The 21,830-nt window shown below is 35.6% G+C and overlaps 1 protein-coding gene and 1 long non-coding RNA gene across 5 annotated transcripts in view; both read left to right on the forward strand.

The window, feature by feature from the left end:
* Positions 1 to 21,830, forward strand: part of LOC149784698 (uncharacterized) — a 192,562-nt gene that overhangs the window by 82,081 nt on the left and 88,651 nt on the right. The window lies entirely within an intron of this gene.
* Positions 1 to 21,830, forward strand: part of LOC149784699 (uncharacterized) — a 72,098-nt gene that overhangs the window by 17,474 nt on the left and 32,794 nt on the right. The window contains exons 3-5 of the mRNA XM_089933337.1: positions 388 to 921; positions 5,319 to 5,425; positions 13,050 to 13,301. Coding sequence (XP_089789463.1) covers positions 388 to 921; positions 5,319 to 5,425; positions 13,050 to 13,301 — 893 coding nt within the window. The remainder of the gene's footprint in view (positions 1 to 387; positions 922 to 5,318; positions 5,426 to 13,049; positions 13,302 to 21,830) is intronic.

The following is a 21,830-nucleotide window of genomic DNA, read 5'->3' on the forward strand; positions in this document are numbered from 1 at the left end:
GGACTATTGAGACAACAATGAAATAGCAATATTAGTGTCTTACTTTTGTATGAAAACCCATATGAAAAATTACCTGCTTGTTGTTTTCCACCTTTTTGTTGCTTCTTTTTTATTTTATTTTTTTAGTATTTTGCCTTCTTTTAGAAGCATGCATTAATTCCATTTTCTTACCAGATTTAACCTTTGTTAAATTCAAAAGAGATTGTTCCTGACTAGTGGGTTTTGCCAACATCTGTGTAAGATGCCATGAAGTATAGTGGCAGAGAGTTGTATGTGGATGAGATGATACAATGTATGCCTAATTTACTTTTTCAGTTTTATTTCCAGCTTGATTACCAAATATAGAAACAGAATTCAGTTGCATTTGCTGTTCTTTTGTGTTTTCAGATTCAGAACGGGATTATCAACTTCAGCGCCTTGCCAGAGTCCTGAATGAGCGACAGTCAGTGAAAGACAAGGTTACTGATGAGGAACAGTTGATAATTCCTCCTCAAGGAGAGATAACTGTTAAGAGCCATGAAGAGGTTCGTGTTGCTGTTGAAGACAAGGATGTAGAAGTGATGGACCGTCGTTCTCCTCAGCAAGGCTTTGGCCAAAATCTTTCATCTACTGCTAGTCAGAAAGGAGAATCCCTCCCAGCATTAGTTCAGACGAAGCTTAGCCAGTCAGAAACAAACACACTAGCCATGTTAAAATTGTTGCAAGAAAATGCTTATAATATAAAACAAGATACAGGCAAAACTTCACTGCTGACAATGTGGGACTTTGCAGGTCAGTTTGCCTTTTATACAACACACCAGACTTTCCTGACAAGACGGGCCATATACCTTCTGGTTTCAGATGTGAGTGAACAGCTGACTGATCTTGTAGCTGATGAGTGTTATTTTGATAGTGAGGGGATCATGAAGTGCAAAGTTCATGGTGAGTTTTGATGAGTGTATTTTAATAGTGAGGGGATAATAAAGTGCAAAGTTCATGGTGAGTTCGAATGAGAGTGATATTGATAGTGATGGGATAATAAAGTGCAAAGTTCATGGTGAGTTCGAATGAGTATTGTTTTGATAGTGATTATATAATCAAGTGCAAATTTCATCGTGAGTTCTGATCTACTACTACTCTGCCAAAATTAAATAATAAACGCATTATTCATATTAATTTATACATCCATCTGTTAGCTATTTTGTGTTTGCACATTACCTTCAACAGTGAACAATCCTTTGTCATTTTATATTAGAACAAACCTTAATTTCAGGGTCAAATGCTTAAAGGTCATTATCACTTTAATAGAAAGCAAACATTTATTTATTTATAATTACAAAACTTTTTTGTATGAGTTACGTTACGGGTAAGTAAGTAACCTTTTGATTTCACCGTTGAAAGGTTAAAAGTGAAGCAACTGTGACTAAAACAAAAAAATGGTTTCTTCACTATGACTTAATTTCTGCACCATTTATTGTTAACAGACATTTGGTCTGGCTTGTGTTTTGAGTAAATAAGAATCCCAGTGATATTAAGTATAAAAGGTTAAAGGTTGGGGTCATTCTGAGTGAAACAGGAAAAATGGGTTCTGCACATTAACTTGAATTCTTCAGCATCTATGGTTACCAAGACATGTGGATAGCTTGCAAGTGGGGTGGGGAAGGAACTTGCTTAAAACGAAGGCAAAGGATCAAATGTCAGGGGTCGCTGACTTCAAGAGGAAAAGGGGTATATGCATGATAACATAAAAGGAGCTTATGTACAATAATATAAATGCTAAATTAAAAACATTACCCAAACTGTGTGGCTGGCTTGCATATGATATACCTACTAATTTTCTATTCAACATGTCAAAGGTCAGTGATGCATTGGGTGAAAGAAAAGCAAACAAAGCAAATGGTTTCCATGGAATAACATTTTTGTGTCATTGATTTTGACCTGACTTTATGGATGACCTGCACTTGGGGCAAGTACAAAGCCTATCTAGAAAAAAAGGTCACTGTGACTGGAAACAGAAATGGTTGCTGCTAAATTTTAAGTTAATCTACATATAGGACCATTACATCAAAGGCTTATTAAGTTAAATCTACAGAGATGACCATGAAATTCAGGAAATGCATAGTTATTTAATCAACCTAGAGGAACATTAAACATGAGAAGGGTATATTTGGTTAATATACACAGGTTACCATTAAACAATATTAATGCTTATTAAGTTAATCCACATAGACAACCATTGAACACAGGATGGGCATATTAAAATAGTCTACACAGAATACCATTAAATACAGGAAGGGCATATTAATCTACATAGAGGACCGTTAAACACAGGATGGGCATATTAAATTAGTCTACACAGAATACCATTAAACACCTGAAGGGCATATTAATCTACAGAGGACCATTAAACAAAGGAAGGGCATATTAATCTACACAGAGAACCATTAAACAAAGGAAGGGCATATTAATCTACATAGAGGACCATTAAACACAGGAAGGGCATATTAAGTTGGTCTTCTGTTAGGAGTCTGTGCTCTTAAAATAAGTAACAGAAAAGAATGAAGACAACAAGCTTTGTAAAATTTTGACAAATAATTTATTTCCCTTGAATACAAAGTGAAAAGATGAGAAAAAAGAACTAATGGTATTGCAAATTAAATCCAAAAATAATCCAAGAATTAAAGACACAAATCCTAGTAATAAAAAGTCCTGAATAAAACTCATCTCAAGTCCTAAAATGAAATTTAAGATTGAAGGTGATGACGTGACTGTTATGGCCAGCATCATAGTGAAGTGTCGACAGTCTCTTGTTGAATCACAGAAATATTCCAGATTTGAATTCAGTATAAATTCCTATGAATGTTTTTATCAAAGAATTTTGTCAGAGCACTTTTGTATTTCCAGAGAAAATAATCAATTGAGTTCAATAATTTGAAGAAAGCAAAATTTCAGCCCAAACTGGACACAACATAATACAATTTAAAGTGCTAGATGTTAAAGCACAACTGGTAAAACCTTAAAAGTCACAAGATGATATAGTTCTCTACTTGACTCGTGTCACAATTTGCATTTTCTAAGAACAACCATTACCTAATGGAATGATCTGATGAGACTTGTTTATTTACAACTCATTAGATTAGAAAATTCATTTAGGAATCTCCAAAACCCTGACCCTGATCAATATATTTACTCCTTGTTTGTTTACCTGAATAATAATCCCGATAATAAGCTCAAACACATAGAGGATACTGAAGCTATTACTAGTTGTTTACATAAATGAAATTAAAAAAATTAAAAAAGTCAATAATGTCAAACAGAAATGAACTCAAGTTTGGACAAGGTCACGTCCAGCAAACAATGTTAAATTACAATAGCATGTAATGAAATAACATTTTTGTTAAAAACTAACAGACAAACAATTAATTTAAATATACGTAACACTACATAGAAGACCATTAAACACAGGAAGGGTATGTTAAGTTAGTCTTCACCGATTACCAGAAAACAGAGAGCACATTAAGTTAGTCTACATAAAGGACCATTAAACACAGGAAGGGTATATTAAGTTAGTCTACACAGAGGACCATTAAACACAGGAAGGGTATATTTAGTCTACACAGAGGACCATTAAGCACAGGAAGTGTATATTAAGTTAGTCTACACAGAGGACCATTAAACAAAGGAAGGGTATATTAAGTTAAAGGTTGCAAAACTCACTTGTCCATATTGTCAAATTTGGAAATTTGTTCTTATGGACGAGAAACATTTGCAAGGTTACTTGTCCATGGAGAAATAAATTTTGGCCTGTAACTTGAAAGAGCAATTGTTCCTGTTTTGTGTGGGGTATGTTTACAAAAGTACCATTCATACTTTCCAGCGAGTACTATACAGGTTTATTTTATATTTACATATTATATGTTGACATTTTTAAAATTCTTTTGCATTGAAACATTCTATGGATACTACTAGTAGGTGATACTTGATTAGGTGATAATATAATTTCATTCTCTGGAGGATGTTGCTTCCCCCACAAAACTTGTTTTGAGCGATCGCTGAAATACTTGCGACTATTATGCACAACTACATAGAAATTGTCCCAAGAATCAATGGCATTTTGTTACACAGCTGTGTCTGAATAGTGAAAAAGTAAATGAAAGGTCAACTAAACAGGCTAGAAGTAAATTTGACTATGACAGGGAACATAATACAAAGAAAAAAATGGGAGTTCAAAAGATAATAGCTTCAGGAATTTCCTTGGTTCCATGCCAGCGAAGGTCAATCAGTCACATCATGTGTAATATATGTGAGAGATACCACTATACTGCAGACAAAACTGGTGGATTGTGTGCAAGACAAATAATCAAATGGAAAGACACTGCTACTAAGGTACAAAGCACAATAAATGTCAGTTAGAATTGGATAATGAGAAAGTAAAATCTGAGAAAATGAGAAGTTATGGGTGATTTAGACAAAGTGATAAATAAACACAGTGTGAGCCAAGCCAATCGTTACAAGAAGCTATTTAGCATGCAGCATATGCCATAGCAAAACAGAGACTATGGAGTTCTTTGAGGTTTAAATCAAAAATGGGAGTTCAACGTGGAACTGATCACAGAAATGCATGCATAGATTTCATCAACAGTATATCTGATATCCTACTGAAAAATGTCAAAGATAAACTATCAGAAACTAAATTCATATCCATCCTTTCTGATGCTAGTTTTGATTTAGCAGTCAGAGACTGGGTATGCATTCTTGTTTTGATAGTTTAATCCTGACCATAAAGTACAAGAAACCACATGTTGTAATATCCAGTATATTTTACATATCACAGTTCCATACTGCATGCATTTAAATGACGTAGTTTAATACAAGTTAACATTTTAACAGAACTGACTTCCTCTCTTCTTTTACACTATGAAAAATATGGACAAGTGTTTTTTTTGGGTATAGACATGTTAAATTTTTAATTGTCCTTGAGCAAAATTGATTTTGACAAGATTCCTGCATCTCACACAAAACACAGTAAGGGCATATTGATCTGCACAAAGGACAATTAAACATAGGAAGTGCACATTAAATTGATCTACACTAAGGACAAATTAAACACAGGAAGTACATATTAAGTGGATCTATACAAAGTACCGTTAACACAGGAAGTGCATATTGATCTGCACAAAGGACATTTAAACAAAGGAAGTGCATATAAATGGATCAGCACAAAGGACAATTGAACACAGGAAGTGCATATTAAGTTGATCTACACAAAGGACAATTGAACACAGTTACGGCATATAATAAAAGATTCACTGTAATATTTATTTTGTATTTATTTTCAGATCTGCTTGAGGTTTGGCTAAACTTGATACATTCCTGTGCAACACCCCATGAAGCTGGCATTCCCCCTGTAATTTTGGTGGGAACACATGTGGATAAAATTTTACAGGTACAAATCAAAACCGTTCATTTTAGCAGTATTGCAGTTTTCGTTTTTCTTCATTTTTTCTAATTATGCTAGTATTTGCTAAAAGAAAGTAAAGCAGAGAGCTATTGAGCAATATAATGTGAAATTAGGTAATATTTACAAAGAAATATTATGTAGATGTATCCTTACAAAATTGTTAATAAATTAAATTATTTCAAATTACTGAAGATTGCAGAGCATTTTGGTTGATTCTAATGGTTGTTTAAACATTCTTGTCTGGGACATGTGATTTAAGTGTTTTATACAAGGACACAGAAGAAGCTGACCTAGCCTTCTATTGAACATTTGACCCCTGGATTACACCTAGTGGTTAGAGCATCTGCCTCGATTGCGGGAGGTCTTTTGTTTGAACCCCGGCCGAGTCATACCGAAGACTTACCAAAATTGTACTAACAGCTGCCTCACTTGGCGCTTAGCATTAAGAGGTTAGTGTTAGGACTGGTGTCAGGATAATGTGACTGGGTGGGACATGATTCAACATGTCTACGGCATGATGCTCCAGTGCTAGACCTCACCTTAAACTGTCACACTGCTGACATTGTAGCGATATGACTGAAAATTTGTTAAAGCTATGTTAAAAATCTAAATCACACACACACACACACCCCAATTACAATTCAGGCACTTTGCCAATAGAGCTACCATTACTCCAGAAATGTAGAAAAGGTTTTAAATGCTGATTGTTAGACTTCACAGGCACTAATTGGACTTCCTTAAATAAAAAAAATAAAGTGACCCATTATCAGATATTTTGTGATCACTTATGTAAGGCATGTGTAAGAAATGTAGTGGCATTGATTGGTGTGCTAATAAAGTGTTGGCATATACTGTTGAGCTACGAAAGTGTCGGTATTGACTCATATGCTAAGGAAATGTTGGCATTTACTAGTGTGCTAAGGAAATGTTGGCATTGACTGGTGTGCTAAGGAAATGTTGGCATTGACCGGTGTGCTAAGGAAATGTTGGTATTGACTGGTTTGCTAAGCAAATGGTATCATTGACTGTTATGCTGAGGAAGCTTTGACATTGACTAGAAAGTGATCACCAGATTAAAATGGCTTGGACTAAGAATCACTAGCGAAGAAAGTGAAAGAAGCAGGACACAAAAGAGTAACTGTGGATCTAACTTAATGAAAAACAGAAAATAATTCCCTTGACTGGAATACAGCACATCCATTAGGATTACCGGTGTGACTCATCTTCATGTGCATATAAATAGCCATTATCAAATATGTAATTTTATCTCAATTATGATAATTATACTTTGTAAAAAAAGACCCAGACCATAAGTAAGTAAATGAAGAGAATGGTATTTTTCCACACTTTTGTAATAATTTGTATTCTAGTCATCTACCTTTTACCTGGATAAAGTGTAACATTTCTGGCTGCAAATTTAATGCTATTTTGTGGTGGAGGGATTGCACTAAACACATTTGAAATGTCCATATGAGCATAATACAGATGCATGGAAGATTAAATAATGACTTCATTCCAAATTTTAGAGGTTTTGCATCTGGAAATCTTTTTTTATAAATCTCTTTTGTCTGATTGTTTTTCTCAAAAATAATAAAATGTAGTCTGTTATTTTAATTGCTCATATATCAAGGCAAGAAACATTTTTTGAATCTGTTTGACAACTGTATATTTTGATCCAAAAATTCAAAGACCTTCTACCCACCATTGTTTTTTAAACACAACATTAATACCATTCATATGCTAGCATTAGATTTGGGGTGTGGGGTATGTATAAAGATAACCCAATTAATTGGTAAGTTTGTTATCATTAGTGAACTCCACAATCAAGTACCCCTGGTAAAATTGGATGGCTGTAAGTTTAATATTGTTGGTATAGTTTGCATTAAACAGATTTGGAATGTCCATGTGAGCATATGGATGCATGGAAGTTTAAATAACTACGTTACTCCATATCATATATGGGGCCGACCATACATTTTCGGCGATTGGGTGTGGGTTACTGGGATTTGTTTTGGAGCCAGGGTGATTTGTTCTCTTTTAAAAATAAATATTTTTTTCTTCAAAAAGATAGTTCATGTAGTCTCTTTTCATCTATAAATCAGAGCAAGAACTATATGTAAATCTATTTGACAAGTTTAAATTTGGTTCCAATAACTTCCAGTACTTTAATCTCCCCAATAAACAAGAACACAATTTATACATTGGCAACACAGCATCGAGCACCTGTGATTGGTAAGGAATGGATGTGTAGATGGGTTTAACTTCAGTCTATTAGCCATCAAATACCACATTAAGATTGTATTTTCTGCCATTCCCCAGTATTAAAAGATTTTCTTAAGCTTTATGTAGTGCTAAACGTTTGGGTTTTAGCGCTTTCCAAATTTAGAAAAAATATTTTGAATTTCCCTCTTTTCAAGATATCAGGTTTGGGAGGTCTCTCCTTTTATGCAGAAGTTAAAGTGGCATGACCGCTATTTTACACATTAAATATAGTAAATGACCAGATTAGTTAGAAATATTATACATAATAATATTGACTAAATGATCAAGAAAGAAATTGAACTTAATTTTAATTTTGATCTTTCTTATTTATATGTATTCGTTGTTTATATACATTCTGCCCATGAAGTGCATTCACTCCGAAGCAGACCAGAAGTTGATCTTTGGAATGGTTTCATGTGTGTGGAACACACGAAGCAACTGATAAATTTTTCACAAAATTGGCCCTTCAGAATCAGTAAGGTTGCTTAAATGGTAATGGATGAAAGGTGCGGAGTGTCTTCTTTACAGTGGTGTGCTTTATGCATGACTGAATGCGCAGATAGTATCGGAAAATTAGATCGGAGTCGTATAGGGGTCAGATTGTGACTGGCGAGAGTTAGTTACCTTGATTTAATTGGTGAGTGTACACTAGTCCTACAATGTAAGACATCAATTGTTGGTTTTGTTTTAGTGATATGTCTTACTATCCAAATAACGGCCTTGTATAGTGTGTTCCGCTGCCGTTGAGATTGGAACGAGTAGTCAAAGTTTCAGTTATATCTTTCATTTGGCAGCAAATATCAACACTATTCCACTAATTTATGTATAATTAATATACTTTCTGTGCTGTCTTTATCCTGGCGGAATGAAAATATGACACTAGCAAATGGACGCATTTTCATGTTCTGTTGACAAACATTTGAATTTGTTGCATTGCGATGGTAGTCGAGGTATGTCGAAGTATGTTTATGTAGGTTCATGTGGCAGAGATGCTTCTTGAACAAAACGAAATGGTGATTTACAGTTCCAATAGGTATAATATATTTTTATTCATTTTGTTAAAGAATAATATTTCAACTTAACCCAATTTTGGCATTCCTGGCTTTTATCGCTCTACATTCAACTGAAATGTAGGCCAACGAAACTTGAAAACAGGTCTATTTTGTGAGAATTTGAATTTATTAGAGAAAAGACATCAGAGTAAGTAAAGTCTGAAAATAACATAATGGCTTTGCCTTGTAGAAAAGTCCCGTTATTTTAGTTGCCAGTTGTGTGAGATAATCCTGAAATTTGACTTTCGTTACTATGTTGGTCGACATCAAAACACTATACAGCACCTTTAGTTAGACTGTAAGACCCTGACGCTCAAAACATAAATAATTGCATCAAGGTCTTTCATGTCAGACTAAGTGTACACATAATTAGTTTGGCATTTGGCCACTAATTTATCAGACTTACGATATTTTGTTACACCTTACTGAAAACTGGTCATATTTACCACAAAAAAATCAACTGCCTTTCTGAGATGGTCATGTCAGGGTTGGCAGGTCTGAGCTAGCACCAGGAGGAGATATAGCAGTGCAATAACCAATGCTAAGTATTACATGATTAAATTTACTCAAGAACATCTGTTTTGTAGAACGGCTTCTTTGTTAACCAGGTTTCTGTATTCAGATTTGTAGATGTTATTGTGACTAAAAGAATGCATCAAGTTACAAAAAAAATTGATTAGTTGAAACCTGTTGAGATCATACTTTCAATATCTCAGCAATGCCAATACTTATGTGGGTGCTTATTTATCAGACTTACCCTACAATAGAGTTCCCACACTACTAGGAAATTCCTAAAATGTCAGAAGAAATGATATTTTTCCGATCATGAAAAGTGCTTAAAGTTTGCAGATATTGATGAAAGTCGGGAAAATGCCAGGAAATTTCTGCCACCTCTTGACAAAAAATTGTGTAATTTGTTGAAACTGATCTGATCACAAGTTAAATTTACTGAGTTCTGACACGAATATTAGGAGTTAGAAATGTGGATCATTTGAGTGGTTGACATAAACATATCTGTATTGTTTATCCAAATGCTCTGTGGATTAGAGTCATCTAGTAAACTGGTGAGTGAACACATAGCTAGATATCGGTATCTTCTTTTACATGGAAAGTATCAAAGCCAGTCTAGCGTCACAATAAGTCAACACGGTGGCAACATAGGTTAACAGTTTACTAGCTAGCCTAGCAAACTTAAACGCTTTACATCGAGTCATACATACGTGAAAAAATAGGAAAATTATTTATTTTCTCAGAAAGCATGAGTAAAACAAACATGTCTTTAATCCACGGACAGACAAAATGAAAGTAAAGCATTAATGAGATTTGACCTGGTACTCACCATTTCCAAGGCTAGTCTGATGAGTAAACAAATCTTGCAACCTATATGTTAATGACATCATACATCTAGCAGTCATGTGATATCAACAGTAAGCAATTATAAATGATGTAGAAGAAAATTTAAAAATACTTAATGAAAGTCTCAGTGTTTGTAAGAAAAGAAAAATGAATTAACACAAAATGTTCTGTATATTTATTCTGATAACATACATGGGTAAGGTTTATGAAACAGCACGTGTGAGCAATTATTTTGTTGTATCATGTGACTACCATGTTAACGTGTTTTCAGCTTTATGAATTGGGGTCTGTCCAGGTTGCTGCGACATTGACAGGTTTCGGGTCATTCTCAGAATAAATATGTTGAGCATTATATGTCCTTTTTTGGTTTCTTCAAAAGTTATTTGACTTTCATTTAATAGTTTCAAATTCTTGAACAACATTGGAAATGGGTTTGTTTTGATATCAATTGACTATTGGATCTCCATTGTTGTAGGTTTGTATAGTCATATGACTAATAATGTAAATGGTCTGAACTAACTGAAGTTTCATCAGTGCTTTAGTTTTGTCTCTGTCATGAGATTAAAGACATAAATGATTAAAAGAGTTGCAATTTTTGAGAAAATAAATCATTTTCTTTTAGATTTCATACAGGTATGACTGGATGCTTGATTGTGTATGATTGCTAGGCCTGCTGGTTAAGTGACTACGATATGTAAAGACCACACGGAGGCGGCAAATTATAACTTTTCAATAAAGAATTCGCTTGGTCCACACACTGCAGGTACAAGCATAGATGTCCAAACATGAAAAATGGGGTGTGAATATTCAGAGAAAAACAAGATTACAAAATGGATTGAGATTCGTTACAGAGTAATAGCAAAAAATTGTAGTCCAAAATTTCTAATCTCTGAGCTGAACTTTGCTGCTAAGCTGTTACACTGTGACATACAGCTTGAAGTATTGGTTTCAAGTTTTAAATGGGTCACAGGAGAAATGGGAGATTGTCATCCCTTGTATTATATATTAAGTAAATTTTCGGAAATGATTCGATCCCCCTGTAACGTAATCGAGCTAACACCCTTTGAGACTGAATTGGTATTTAAGAAATAACAAATACATATGCGAGTGACAATAAAAGGATGTATTATTCTGTTACACTAATGATGAAGTAACATGACATCAAAATAAATACAAAGGTACATAATATGGATCCAGTGGAAAACCATGATGAAGAACAGATAATTATTTGAAATGTTCAATAATTATAAAGTTGACTCAGATAATTAAACACTACCATGCTTTTTGTCTCTATGGCCAGCCAATATGCTGACCTTTCCCTATATAGTCAAACACTAATGGCATTCTTATAGTCAAAGACTATAATGAAATTCTCCTAGTCAAACACTATGACCTTCTTATAGTCAAACACTATAATGAAAGTCATATAGTCAACCACTATAACGACATTTCTCTTAGTCAAACACTATGACCTTCTTAGAGTCAAACACTATAATGAAATTCGTACATGCATGTCCAATGTTTACTTGACATTTCATATTCCCTTTGACCTGCTTCCCTGCTTAGTCACTTCAACCATCCAGGTTTTTCAAGCACATATACGTTGGCACTTTCCTGGTGGTCTTTCATCACTACTGTTGCGGCCTTTGGCTACACCTAGTCAGTCCGCACACAGTTATTGACACCTAGACACTCATACCTAGTTATCCACAACTAGCTATCCACACCTACTTGGCTGAATATGAAAAGAAACAACTTTCCAAATAGTCTGCTTTCTGTCTATTTAGATTAAAATATCTGAGCATTTCAAATGGATTAATACTAACACACCTGGAATATTCCTTATGAACGACAGTGGCGTACGAATGGCATACCAAAAAAATAGAAATATGATATCCTAAAACTCTTAAGACATGCATAATACGCCTTCAGTATTAGTTATAATAGCGACAAGATAACTTACCAACAGGAGTATTGCATATGTGTTCATATCCCTGTTAATACTCCGAATCGTACCATCGCTCACTTCCAAATTACAGAAGACATACACTCTTGATGAATTAAACTACAAGAATGATAAAACAACGCAAACGTTTCATACAACATTTTGAATGTGTTTTGTGAAACTGAACATTAATTAAAAAGAGTTGATTAAAAAGAATATAACTCACTCAATACGTTGGCTCAAACTAAATAAGACATAATGGCAATCCCGCCCCGACGGCTAAACACATAAAGAGCTTCCCTCTAATGGCTGTGTCAATCAATGTCCCTAAGTAACATATATAGTCGCATGCGTTAACATGTATTATGCACGTGCCGCACAAGCAATGAAGGCGTCACACGATGCAAAGAAAAAGTATATTTACGAGATACTATGGCGTTCAAAACACGTCAAATACTGGAATTTATGGTGGTATAAGCAAGCCATATCAGGTATTTCATAACACCCCCATGTGCATTAGTACAGGTTTGGCTACTGGTCTAATTTATATGAACTTACCAAGGTCAGACTTGTTTCTTTCCTCTGATACATTTTGTGGTTTAGTGCATGATCGTATATCTGATTTGTATGTTTTTTAGAGTCTTGTAAGATAAACAGTTTTTGATTTGAAAAATGCATACTTTTTTGGCCAGATGTGCTTTAATTTGAGTAACTTGAAGAAGTAAATTTCATCCTGGAAATTATCTGGAAATTTATCATTGATTAAGCTTGAGAACCATTCTGCTAATGCCCACATAAAAGAATAAGGAAGATGGGGCAAATGTTAAAGACATTTTGTTTCTATCTTTGTGCTCCAGCCAAACTTAATTCAGTTTGCTGGTTGTTTCATACACAGAAATTCTGGTGAAGGTGCATGCTCTATGGATCCTGCTACAAGCAATAAAGTAGGTGTGTTGGCCCTTACTAACGTTTTTGCCTATGTGCCTATTTCTAGAAATATCGTCATGAGATATGTGAGAGACACTTCAGAGCCATCCGCACTTGTGTAAGTGACAAACCTACCAGGTTTCACTTGGTTGATGAGGACTTTGCTATTGACAACACAGTTGTTGACAGTAAATTGGAGGATTTGAAGAGGAAAATTGTAGAGGTGGCATCACAGCAGCGATATTGGGGGGAAAAGATACCTGCACGGTGGCTTCCTCTTGAACAAGACCTGAGGAGGATGAAGGCTGCTGGAATCAAGGTATACATTTACATTTTGAATATATTAATGACTAGGCTATTTCAAACCCTACTTTGATAGCAAAGGAGGACATGTTGTTTTGTTGCTTTCCATCCATATGTACAGTCAGTGGTCTCCAATCCATTTTAGTACGATATCACAGACAACATGGAATGTGAATGATCTGTTTATTTCTTTTGGGCCATTACAGCAATGTGTAATATATTTATATCCATTGCTCTTCGACAGTTTGACAAAAACATTTTAGTACAATGGACCAAATATAGATGAGGTTGACAGCTTAGGAAGCTTAATGGTATTTAGGACACATTTTTAAACCATTTTTGGACCAAACAATTGTTAGGATGATTGAATGGAACCAATATTTAATTATAAAACCAATTAAATGACAATGTTGCATGGCCTGATTAGACATTCTAGCCACTACAGCAGTTCCAATTTTTTAACTTTAAAAAAGAGTTTATGAGATGGTCTTTTGTCCGTTGACCTTTTTGTGTTGTCCGTTAACACGTTAATTATTGGTACTCTTCCTCAACTATTTGGTTGGAACGTCATGTTGGCATGAGATTTTTGCAAACGTTCTTACAATGTCAACTTGTTCCTAAATGAAAATGGTGATGATGCAGAGTCCAGTATGGCTACCATAGTGGCCATGTTGAAAATCATGTTGTCACTATTCTTCTGAATGTTATTTCATGTTGATATAGAATTTTCACTACCAGACTTCTTGTGATGTATAATTAGTCATTTTTATCACCACTTTTAAATGAATGATCATATCAGCGTGGCGATTTAAGACTGATAATAATATTTTGTTAATGCTAAATTAAAATGGTACGGATCTGATTTACAGTACGTGGCCATCTTGCAAAGTCGTTTTCGATATTCCACTTAAATTGATGTTATTTTGACATTGGGTTTTCATCAGAAGAGGTGTCATACTCGTCCTTATTGTAAAGGGTTAACCATCCTTATTTTTAAAGGATTAACCGTCCTTACTGTAAAGGTCTAACTGACCATATGTCAGGCATGATGGCTATCTTGAAACTATTGTTATCTCAGCTTCTTCCAAATGGATAGCTATATCAAGACAGGGTTGTTGCCAATAGACTTACTATGATATCTAGTTGATCTTAAATCAAAATAGTGCCAGTTGTATTTCCAGTATGGCTGTCATGATGACTTAAATATTGTGTTGTCACTATTGCGTTCCTTATGATACGGGGTTTTCACCAAATGATTGTATTAAATTGGTTAACACAATCACATGACCACGAAAGCTTGAATGTCACATGACTAAGGAAAAACAAACATAGCTGCCAGAATTTGATTCACATTGATGTCATATTCATAAAGAATGAGAAACAATACAACTGTTTATCACCGATGAGTATTTTGTTATTTTGTGACTGAATGTCATCAGAATAAAACATCTTTACATTTTAATGGTAAAATGACATTTTTATCCAGTACATCATCTGCTATGCACATAAGTCAACCTCCTCCAGAATTTGCATTACCTCTTGTTACTCGCAGATTTAATAAAAAAACTGAATGTACGTTTTTGCTGTTGATGTGTGTATGATGTCACTTATGATAGGATTTATGAAACTTACAAATGCATGCATATGATATTCATTTTAAATCAAATATAAACTAATGATTAAACTTTAAGAAAATGAAACAAAATACAAAATGTTGAAACTGTTTTCAAACATTAGGTATTTTTTGGTTTAAAGACCTTTCAAAATAAATGCAAATCATATCAGTAATGAATATTGATGTTGGCAAATTTCAGTAACTACAAGTAGTAAACAATTAATTCACAGCACTTCATGTGCTAGGGGTTGGCTTCAGAAAGTGAAAATTGGTCTGAGAGAATTGTTTGTTTTTAAGGGCTTGTTTAATGATCTATATATGCAGATTCAGCTCTGGACTGGGAGTATATGCATACCATCATGGTTGCCTGAGTAGGTCAGATGTTTATATTTACCTGAGGATTTCTGATGCAAGATAGATCAGGTCATTGATTCCTATTTTCTCACCTGGTTGAAGCAGTTGGAATGAGGCAACACTCCTGTGCCTTTGCTTCCTGTATCTCATTAGAAATCGTTGGTGCTGTTGGGTGAATGTTTGCATCTAAACAATGTATAGAAAGAGCATTGACTATCCAGGTGATTGGTTCTGGGTCTGGTGAGACAAAGGTTAGGTATTTTGCATTGATCCACCATTGGTTCAACCCAGAAGGCGAATATATGAATGAAATCAAAGGGATGAGGTGACCATTTCATTTGTATTAGCTTTTTTTGCTACACTAGATCTACTAATATTTAGTTGGCCTGTAAACTGATGAACCTATATGTGGTTTGTCATTGATTTCAATACCTTAGAAAAGGCCAAATATGAGTACACTTATCTGGAACCTTGGTTTCCCTTTGGCTTTCAGTACAAGTCACTGCAATGATGATATCGGACAGAACAAGAATGATGTTTCCATGTAGTTCCTCCTTCCTCCTGCCATCATTCAAATACTTTTAGTATTGCTTTCATCTCAAAATGCAAATGAAGATCCTGAGTGTTTCGTGCCCCACTGGCCTCTTAAAATAGTCATAGAAATTGTGCACTCCAGTTCTCTGTGCCTACCTATGTACATACCATGGTTTCCTGTGTATGTACCTGCAAGGGAATACAGAGGATGGTCCAAGCTAGGGTCTGCCATCTTTTGAGATGTAACCCCCAATTTGTATTGGTTGATGTAGAATATTACAATGGGTAACATTTTAATCTACAAAAGAATTGACCTAGAAAGATAATGTCTGCTGCCACATTGAGCAATACTCTTAGGCAAATGAATTCTCTGGCTGAATGACCATCTTGTGCAAGCTATGCAGCCACCATTTTACTGATTTTCAATCGCCTTTCATGAAGGAGACGTAGTTTGTTTACCTGTGTTGCAAACTCGATTCCTAGGTGGACAAAATGTTGAACTGCTATAAGGTCATATTTTTTATTGCTTACAGGAAATTTACAGTTGAGAAGGAGGGTATCAATGGCTACAATGTCTTGCATCAATATAGAACTGTATATTGGTTTTTCAGAATACCATCTAGTTAGCTGATTCTTCTACTGTAGAGATGGTCCCGACATGGGTTATTACTCTGTCCACCAGATATGTGGACACCCATGGTTTGTTCTGAGTTCTATCAGGAGTGCTCTTAACTAGTAAATGGTATCTTTGTAAGCAAACTGCAGGAATTTAATTTATGAAATCTTCCACAAATCTTGTGGAATATTTTTGAATAGGGAGGTGAAGATGTTTCGTTAAGTATTGACTAATTATGAAAGTCTTCCTCATGAGCATCAGTCAGAACTCATTTTATTGTTTCCATCTGAAACCATGGGTTACAAATGATATTTCTGAGGGTGTTTAAGTCGATTACTTTAGAAATATATATACCACCCATTTCTAGAAATGGTTGTTAATATTTTACTGCATAATATCTGCCTTAAATAAGTAATTGGAACATTTGTAGCTGAAGGTACCCTTGGATAATGGAGGAAGATTATTGAATGTGATACTGAAGCCTAACGGAGCAACACTTGCTAGTTAATGGATATTAATGGTAGATACTTCCCATTCAATAACAAAGAATAAGAGTCTTCCCAAACTGTGATATTGACAATGGAGTATGAACATAACATCATTTCTTGTTATAGGGCAAATGGTGTTTAGAAAAAAGTAGTTAAAAAAGGATTGCCTTCTCTTGACCTCTTGTTCACTTTAGTTTTAAGAATTCTGACCTTCCACAAGTAGTAGATTTTCACTGCTGTTATGCCTTTGATGTGGGTGTGTCAAGAAAATCTCGTCTGTTGTGTGGGACGCCAAGTGGGAAAAGATAAAGCATTTTCTGCCAGTTGAAAGATTGCCTTAAAGTCCAACATAGAACCAACTGCCACAACATTTATGTCTAATATTTGTGTGTCATTAAACGGCTTCCATTCCATGCATATCGAGTAAGTTTTTGCCATTCCCAGGGGTGCATTGTCTATCTGTCTAATCTGGTTTTCTTTATGTGATTCAAATGTACTGTGGATCCTATAGATGAAATTAGAGTCCTGTAATTTTCTGTGTCTGCAACCAAAAAGGTCAACCACCTCTGATGTGGGAGATTGTGGGTTCAAACCTGGCTGAGTCATACCAGAGACTTAAAGAATGGCACTAACAGCTGCCTCGCTAGGTGCTCAGAATTAAGAAGTTATTGTTAGGACTGGTTGGCCTGGTGTCAGGATAATGCGACTAGGTGGGGCATGATGATACATGTCTGCGGCATGATGCCCCAGTGTAGACATCACTATAAACTGTCACATGGCAAACATTTTAGCGATATGACTGAACATTGTTTAAGCTATGTTAAAAATCTAAATCACACACGAACACACAAAAGGTCAACAACTGTTTGACAATGGAGTATGAACATGACATAATTTCTTGTTATATGGCAGCTGGTGTTTAGAAAAAAGTAGTTAAAAAAGGATTACTTCTTGTTCACTTTAATTTTGAGAATTGTGACCTATACTTGATAGAACTGCTTCCACAGTTGCTGTGTCCTTGGGTCAACCTTTCTAGCCTTCAGTTTATTTATCTAAAAATCCCTCCTGCATGTCTGATACTGTGTGTGAGGTAAATTTGTTTCTTTGGGTGCTTTTTGTACATATTTCTTCGACCTATGGTAGAGATGGTTATAAAAGAGTATGGCTACGATCCTTGCCCAACTTGTGATGTTCTTTCTGAAAGGTGGAAGTTGCAAGCTCTACATTACTTCCACAAGTTGTACATTTTCACTGCTGTTATGCCTTTGATCTGGGTGTCAAGCAAATCTGTTTAGGACATGTGCCAGTTGAGAAACAGACTCTCACTTGTGGTGTGTCGGAGAAGATAAAGTCTTTTCTGCCTTCAAGATTGCCTTCAACTTCTAGTCCAGCATAAACCCACTGCCACAACATTTAAGTCTCGTATTTGTGTGTCATTAAATGGCTTCCATAACATTCATATGAGGTAGGTTTTTGCTATTACCAAGGGTGCATTGTCTATCAGTCTATTCCGGTTTTCTTTATGTGAATCAGATGTATAGATGATATTAGAGTCCTGTAATTATCTTCATAAGCAACCCAAAAGGACAACCGCCTCGGATGTGAGAGGGCGCAAGTTCAAACCTCAGGCCAAGTCATTCCAAAGACTTAAAAAATGGTACTAACAGCTACCTCGCTAGGTGCTCAACATTAAGAAGTTGCAGAGATCTTAGCGACATGACTGTTAAAGCTACATTAAAAATCTAAGTCACACACAAACACACAAAAGGTCAACAACTTTCCCAAACTGTGGGTGGTTGTGAACATTGGTTGATCATCAACTTTCATTATTAGTGAGATCTAGCAAAGATTATATAGCTTGTATCTAGGTGAATGGGGTCACACAATTTCCTCATTGAGATACAGTGACAATGGGCCAATAAGCAGGTGCTTCTTTTCAGGACCAAGTTAATAGAATGTACTGAATCAATATCCTGTTTACTGTGGCAATAAACTGGGTAATAGGTGCATTGAGAAACTGGGTACTACTTGCATTGAGAAACTAGGTTCCACGTGCATTGAGAAACTGGGTACCAGGTGCATTGAGAAACTAGGTACCACATCCATTGAGAAACTGGGTACCAGGCGCATTGAGAAACTAGGTACCAGGTGCATTGAGAAACGGTACCAGGTGCATTGAGAAACTGGTTACCATGTGCATTGAGAAACTGGATGCCAGGTGCATTGAGAATCTAGGTACCAGGTGCATTGAGTGACCAGTGAGAATACACTACATTCCACAAGAGCGCTTGTATGATGTGGGGTAGGCAGACTGGACAAACACCTTCAGTTTTTGGCATTAATGGTAAGATTGATTGTAATGATGACCTGTCATTTTCCAATGAATGATGTTGTAAAGTTCTTTGTGTTGGGACTTGTTTGTTAGTTGATATTTAATGCACAAAACCAATACAGACTTCTGATGTGTGATATATTAATTAGGCTTGCTTTGATGTCGGTCTCACTCAGATATAGCCTGAAAAGATGATTGGCCATCATGCCCCTGTGGGATCAAGCCTATTGGTTCCATCAACAATGGTTTGTCATATTGCGGCAACGATGGTGGATCCAAGGCCCTCATCATTTGTCTGGGACAACTGGGAATGCATTTTTGCCTTCTGAAGTGATATATGCTCCAATAAGTAAATCATTCACTGCAATGTTGTCAGCATTTGTACTAATGGTGCCCTTGTCTCTCCAGTTGCACTTGTGTGCCCTGTCTTGTGTTACTAGACACTCTGTCCAAATGGTGCAAATCTGACATAAATTCCCAAGTGTCAACTTTACCAAGCTAGACATGTGTAATTCCTGTGTTTCCACTGTAGATATAATTTACGTTTATCCTGCCCGTAGTCTAAATCATTAAGACAAAAATAAAGTACTGTGACAGTATATACAAGTAAAGCCAGGCATGTGTCCTGCTTTATGAAGTAAGAGAGTAGACGTACTGTGCTAACCTATGTGAAAATTATTTTTGACCTATATAGAAATCTATATATGATTAAGTATGGAATTAACATTGAATTACAATATTGATGAAATATATGTTCATTTGTGTGTATGTGTATGTGTGTGTCAGTGTGTCTGTACAAACAAAATCAATGATATAGGTTCTACAACTTATCACATCAACATATATGACCTTTGTCCATTAGGGAGTTAATTAGAATAACCTATTTATAAACACAGAATTAGGTTTTAAAGAATAGAAATAGTGTTACAAGCCAGGGGTCTTTACTTGACCGAGCGGTTGTCAAACCCTGCCACTATTCCTGCTAGAAGTCATAAAGTTTACCCCAAATTTCCAAAGACTTCTATACAACTTCAGTTGTAAATTAGAAAGCCCAATGTGTCCATCCTATACCTAAATTTTACTCTAATTAATGCAAGACCACAGATAAAATAATCTGCCAAATATCTATCAACAGCACATCTGCATGGTTCTTCTTATCAGGTTTCCGTACTGCCAGCTGTTCATGCCATAGAAACTATACTACTAGCATCCTCTAACACTGGGAACTATTTTAACTCTGACACCTTAAGCCAGTCAATGTATGCTTTCCAGGCACATTTCGCCAATATAACTGCACCACATTTGCCACCATGGCAACATAAACTGTATCTGCTGAGTCCCTTCTTATTTATTTCTTTGTGTAATTTACTGGTTTCCTACTGTAAATACTGCCACTGCAGTCACACCTCCAATGTTCACCACTAGATTTTAATATGGACTATCCTTCTGCAGGGACATTCAGGGCCTGAATGCACTACTAGAGAACCATGGCATCATGGAAACTCACTAACACTTCACTCTGTGATATTTGCTCCTAGTAACTGGCTAATTATTTCTGGTTAAGGATGTTTACATTGTGCCGAATTCCAATAATCACACAAGTAATCAGACAAATCTAAGAATTCCTTAATATGGGGCGCTATGAAATCGACCTCGAGTGATGCATACGTCACACTTCTGTGGTTTAATCAAAATTGATGACTTTCTCCAAAATCAACTGCCAACTCGGTTAAGGATTCCCAAATATTATTAAAACAAAACTCTGAATCAATGGACTTGTTACTAATAGCCCACCACTCAACATCCACAACTAAACTGTATTTTTCTTTTTGAATCACCGCTTGCTTATAAGTATCCTAAATGGCAACAATGACACAAATTAACCAAGCTGAATCCAACATGAATATGTTCCAACAAGTTATTCAGGTTCAAACTCTCTCGTAACAATCATCGGAATTTGCTGCAGGAAAGACTTCTCTACACATAGGTCACTAACAACAAGACAACAAACATAACTCAGGACTATTCCTGTTTACCTGAAAAACTCACATCTGGAGTTTGTTTCCACCAGGATAGACGTCTCCTTATAGACCTTAGTACACCTGTACACAATATATTTTTTGACTCAGTCTGTGTCAGACGATCCTATCCTCTTACAACAAACTCACTAATAATGGACCAATGCAACAGCAACCAAACATAGCCATACGAAAACCTACTCCCAAATGCAAAAGTTTCGAGCACCATCACATAAACGATTCAATTATACTGTGGTGTGCAGTGCCATTACTTCATGCTGCTAATTAATTAACATGTGCTTCGAATTGTCCTTCACAAATTTCCATATGGACACTATTCCATCCAAACAAACAATTAAAACTATGCATGATGGAAAGAACACTGCACCCTTTTTGATTGTCAAGATGGTAGCGAACAATTTTTTAAATACACTGTATGAATCAATTTCCAACTGGCACGTCGCTAGCAGGTCAATGACAAGATAGTACAGACCCTTCATGTGTACAACGAGGTTAGAGGATGCGTTCTTCAAAGAGTAACACGTCTCTTACGAACCTCAAAAACAAGTCAACCATGGCTTCAATGCC

Source organism: Sinohyriopsis cumingii, chromosome 14 (assembly GCF_028554795.1).
Source record: "Sinohyriopsis cumingii isolate HCF-2022 chromosome 14, ASM2855479v2, whole genome shotgun sequence".
NCBI classification, from domain to species: Eukaryota; Metazoa; Mollusca; class Bivalvia; order Unionida; family Unionidae; genus Sinohyriopsis; species Sinohyriopsis cumingii.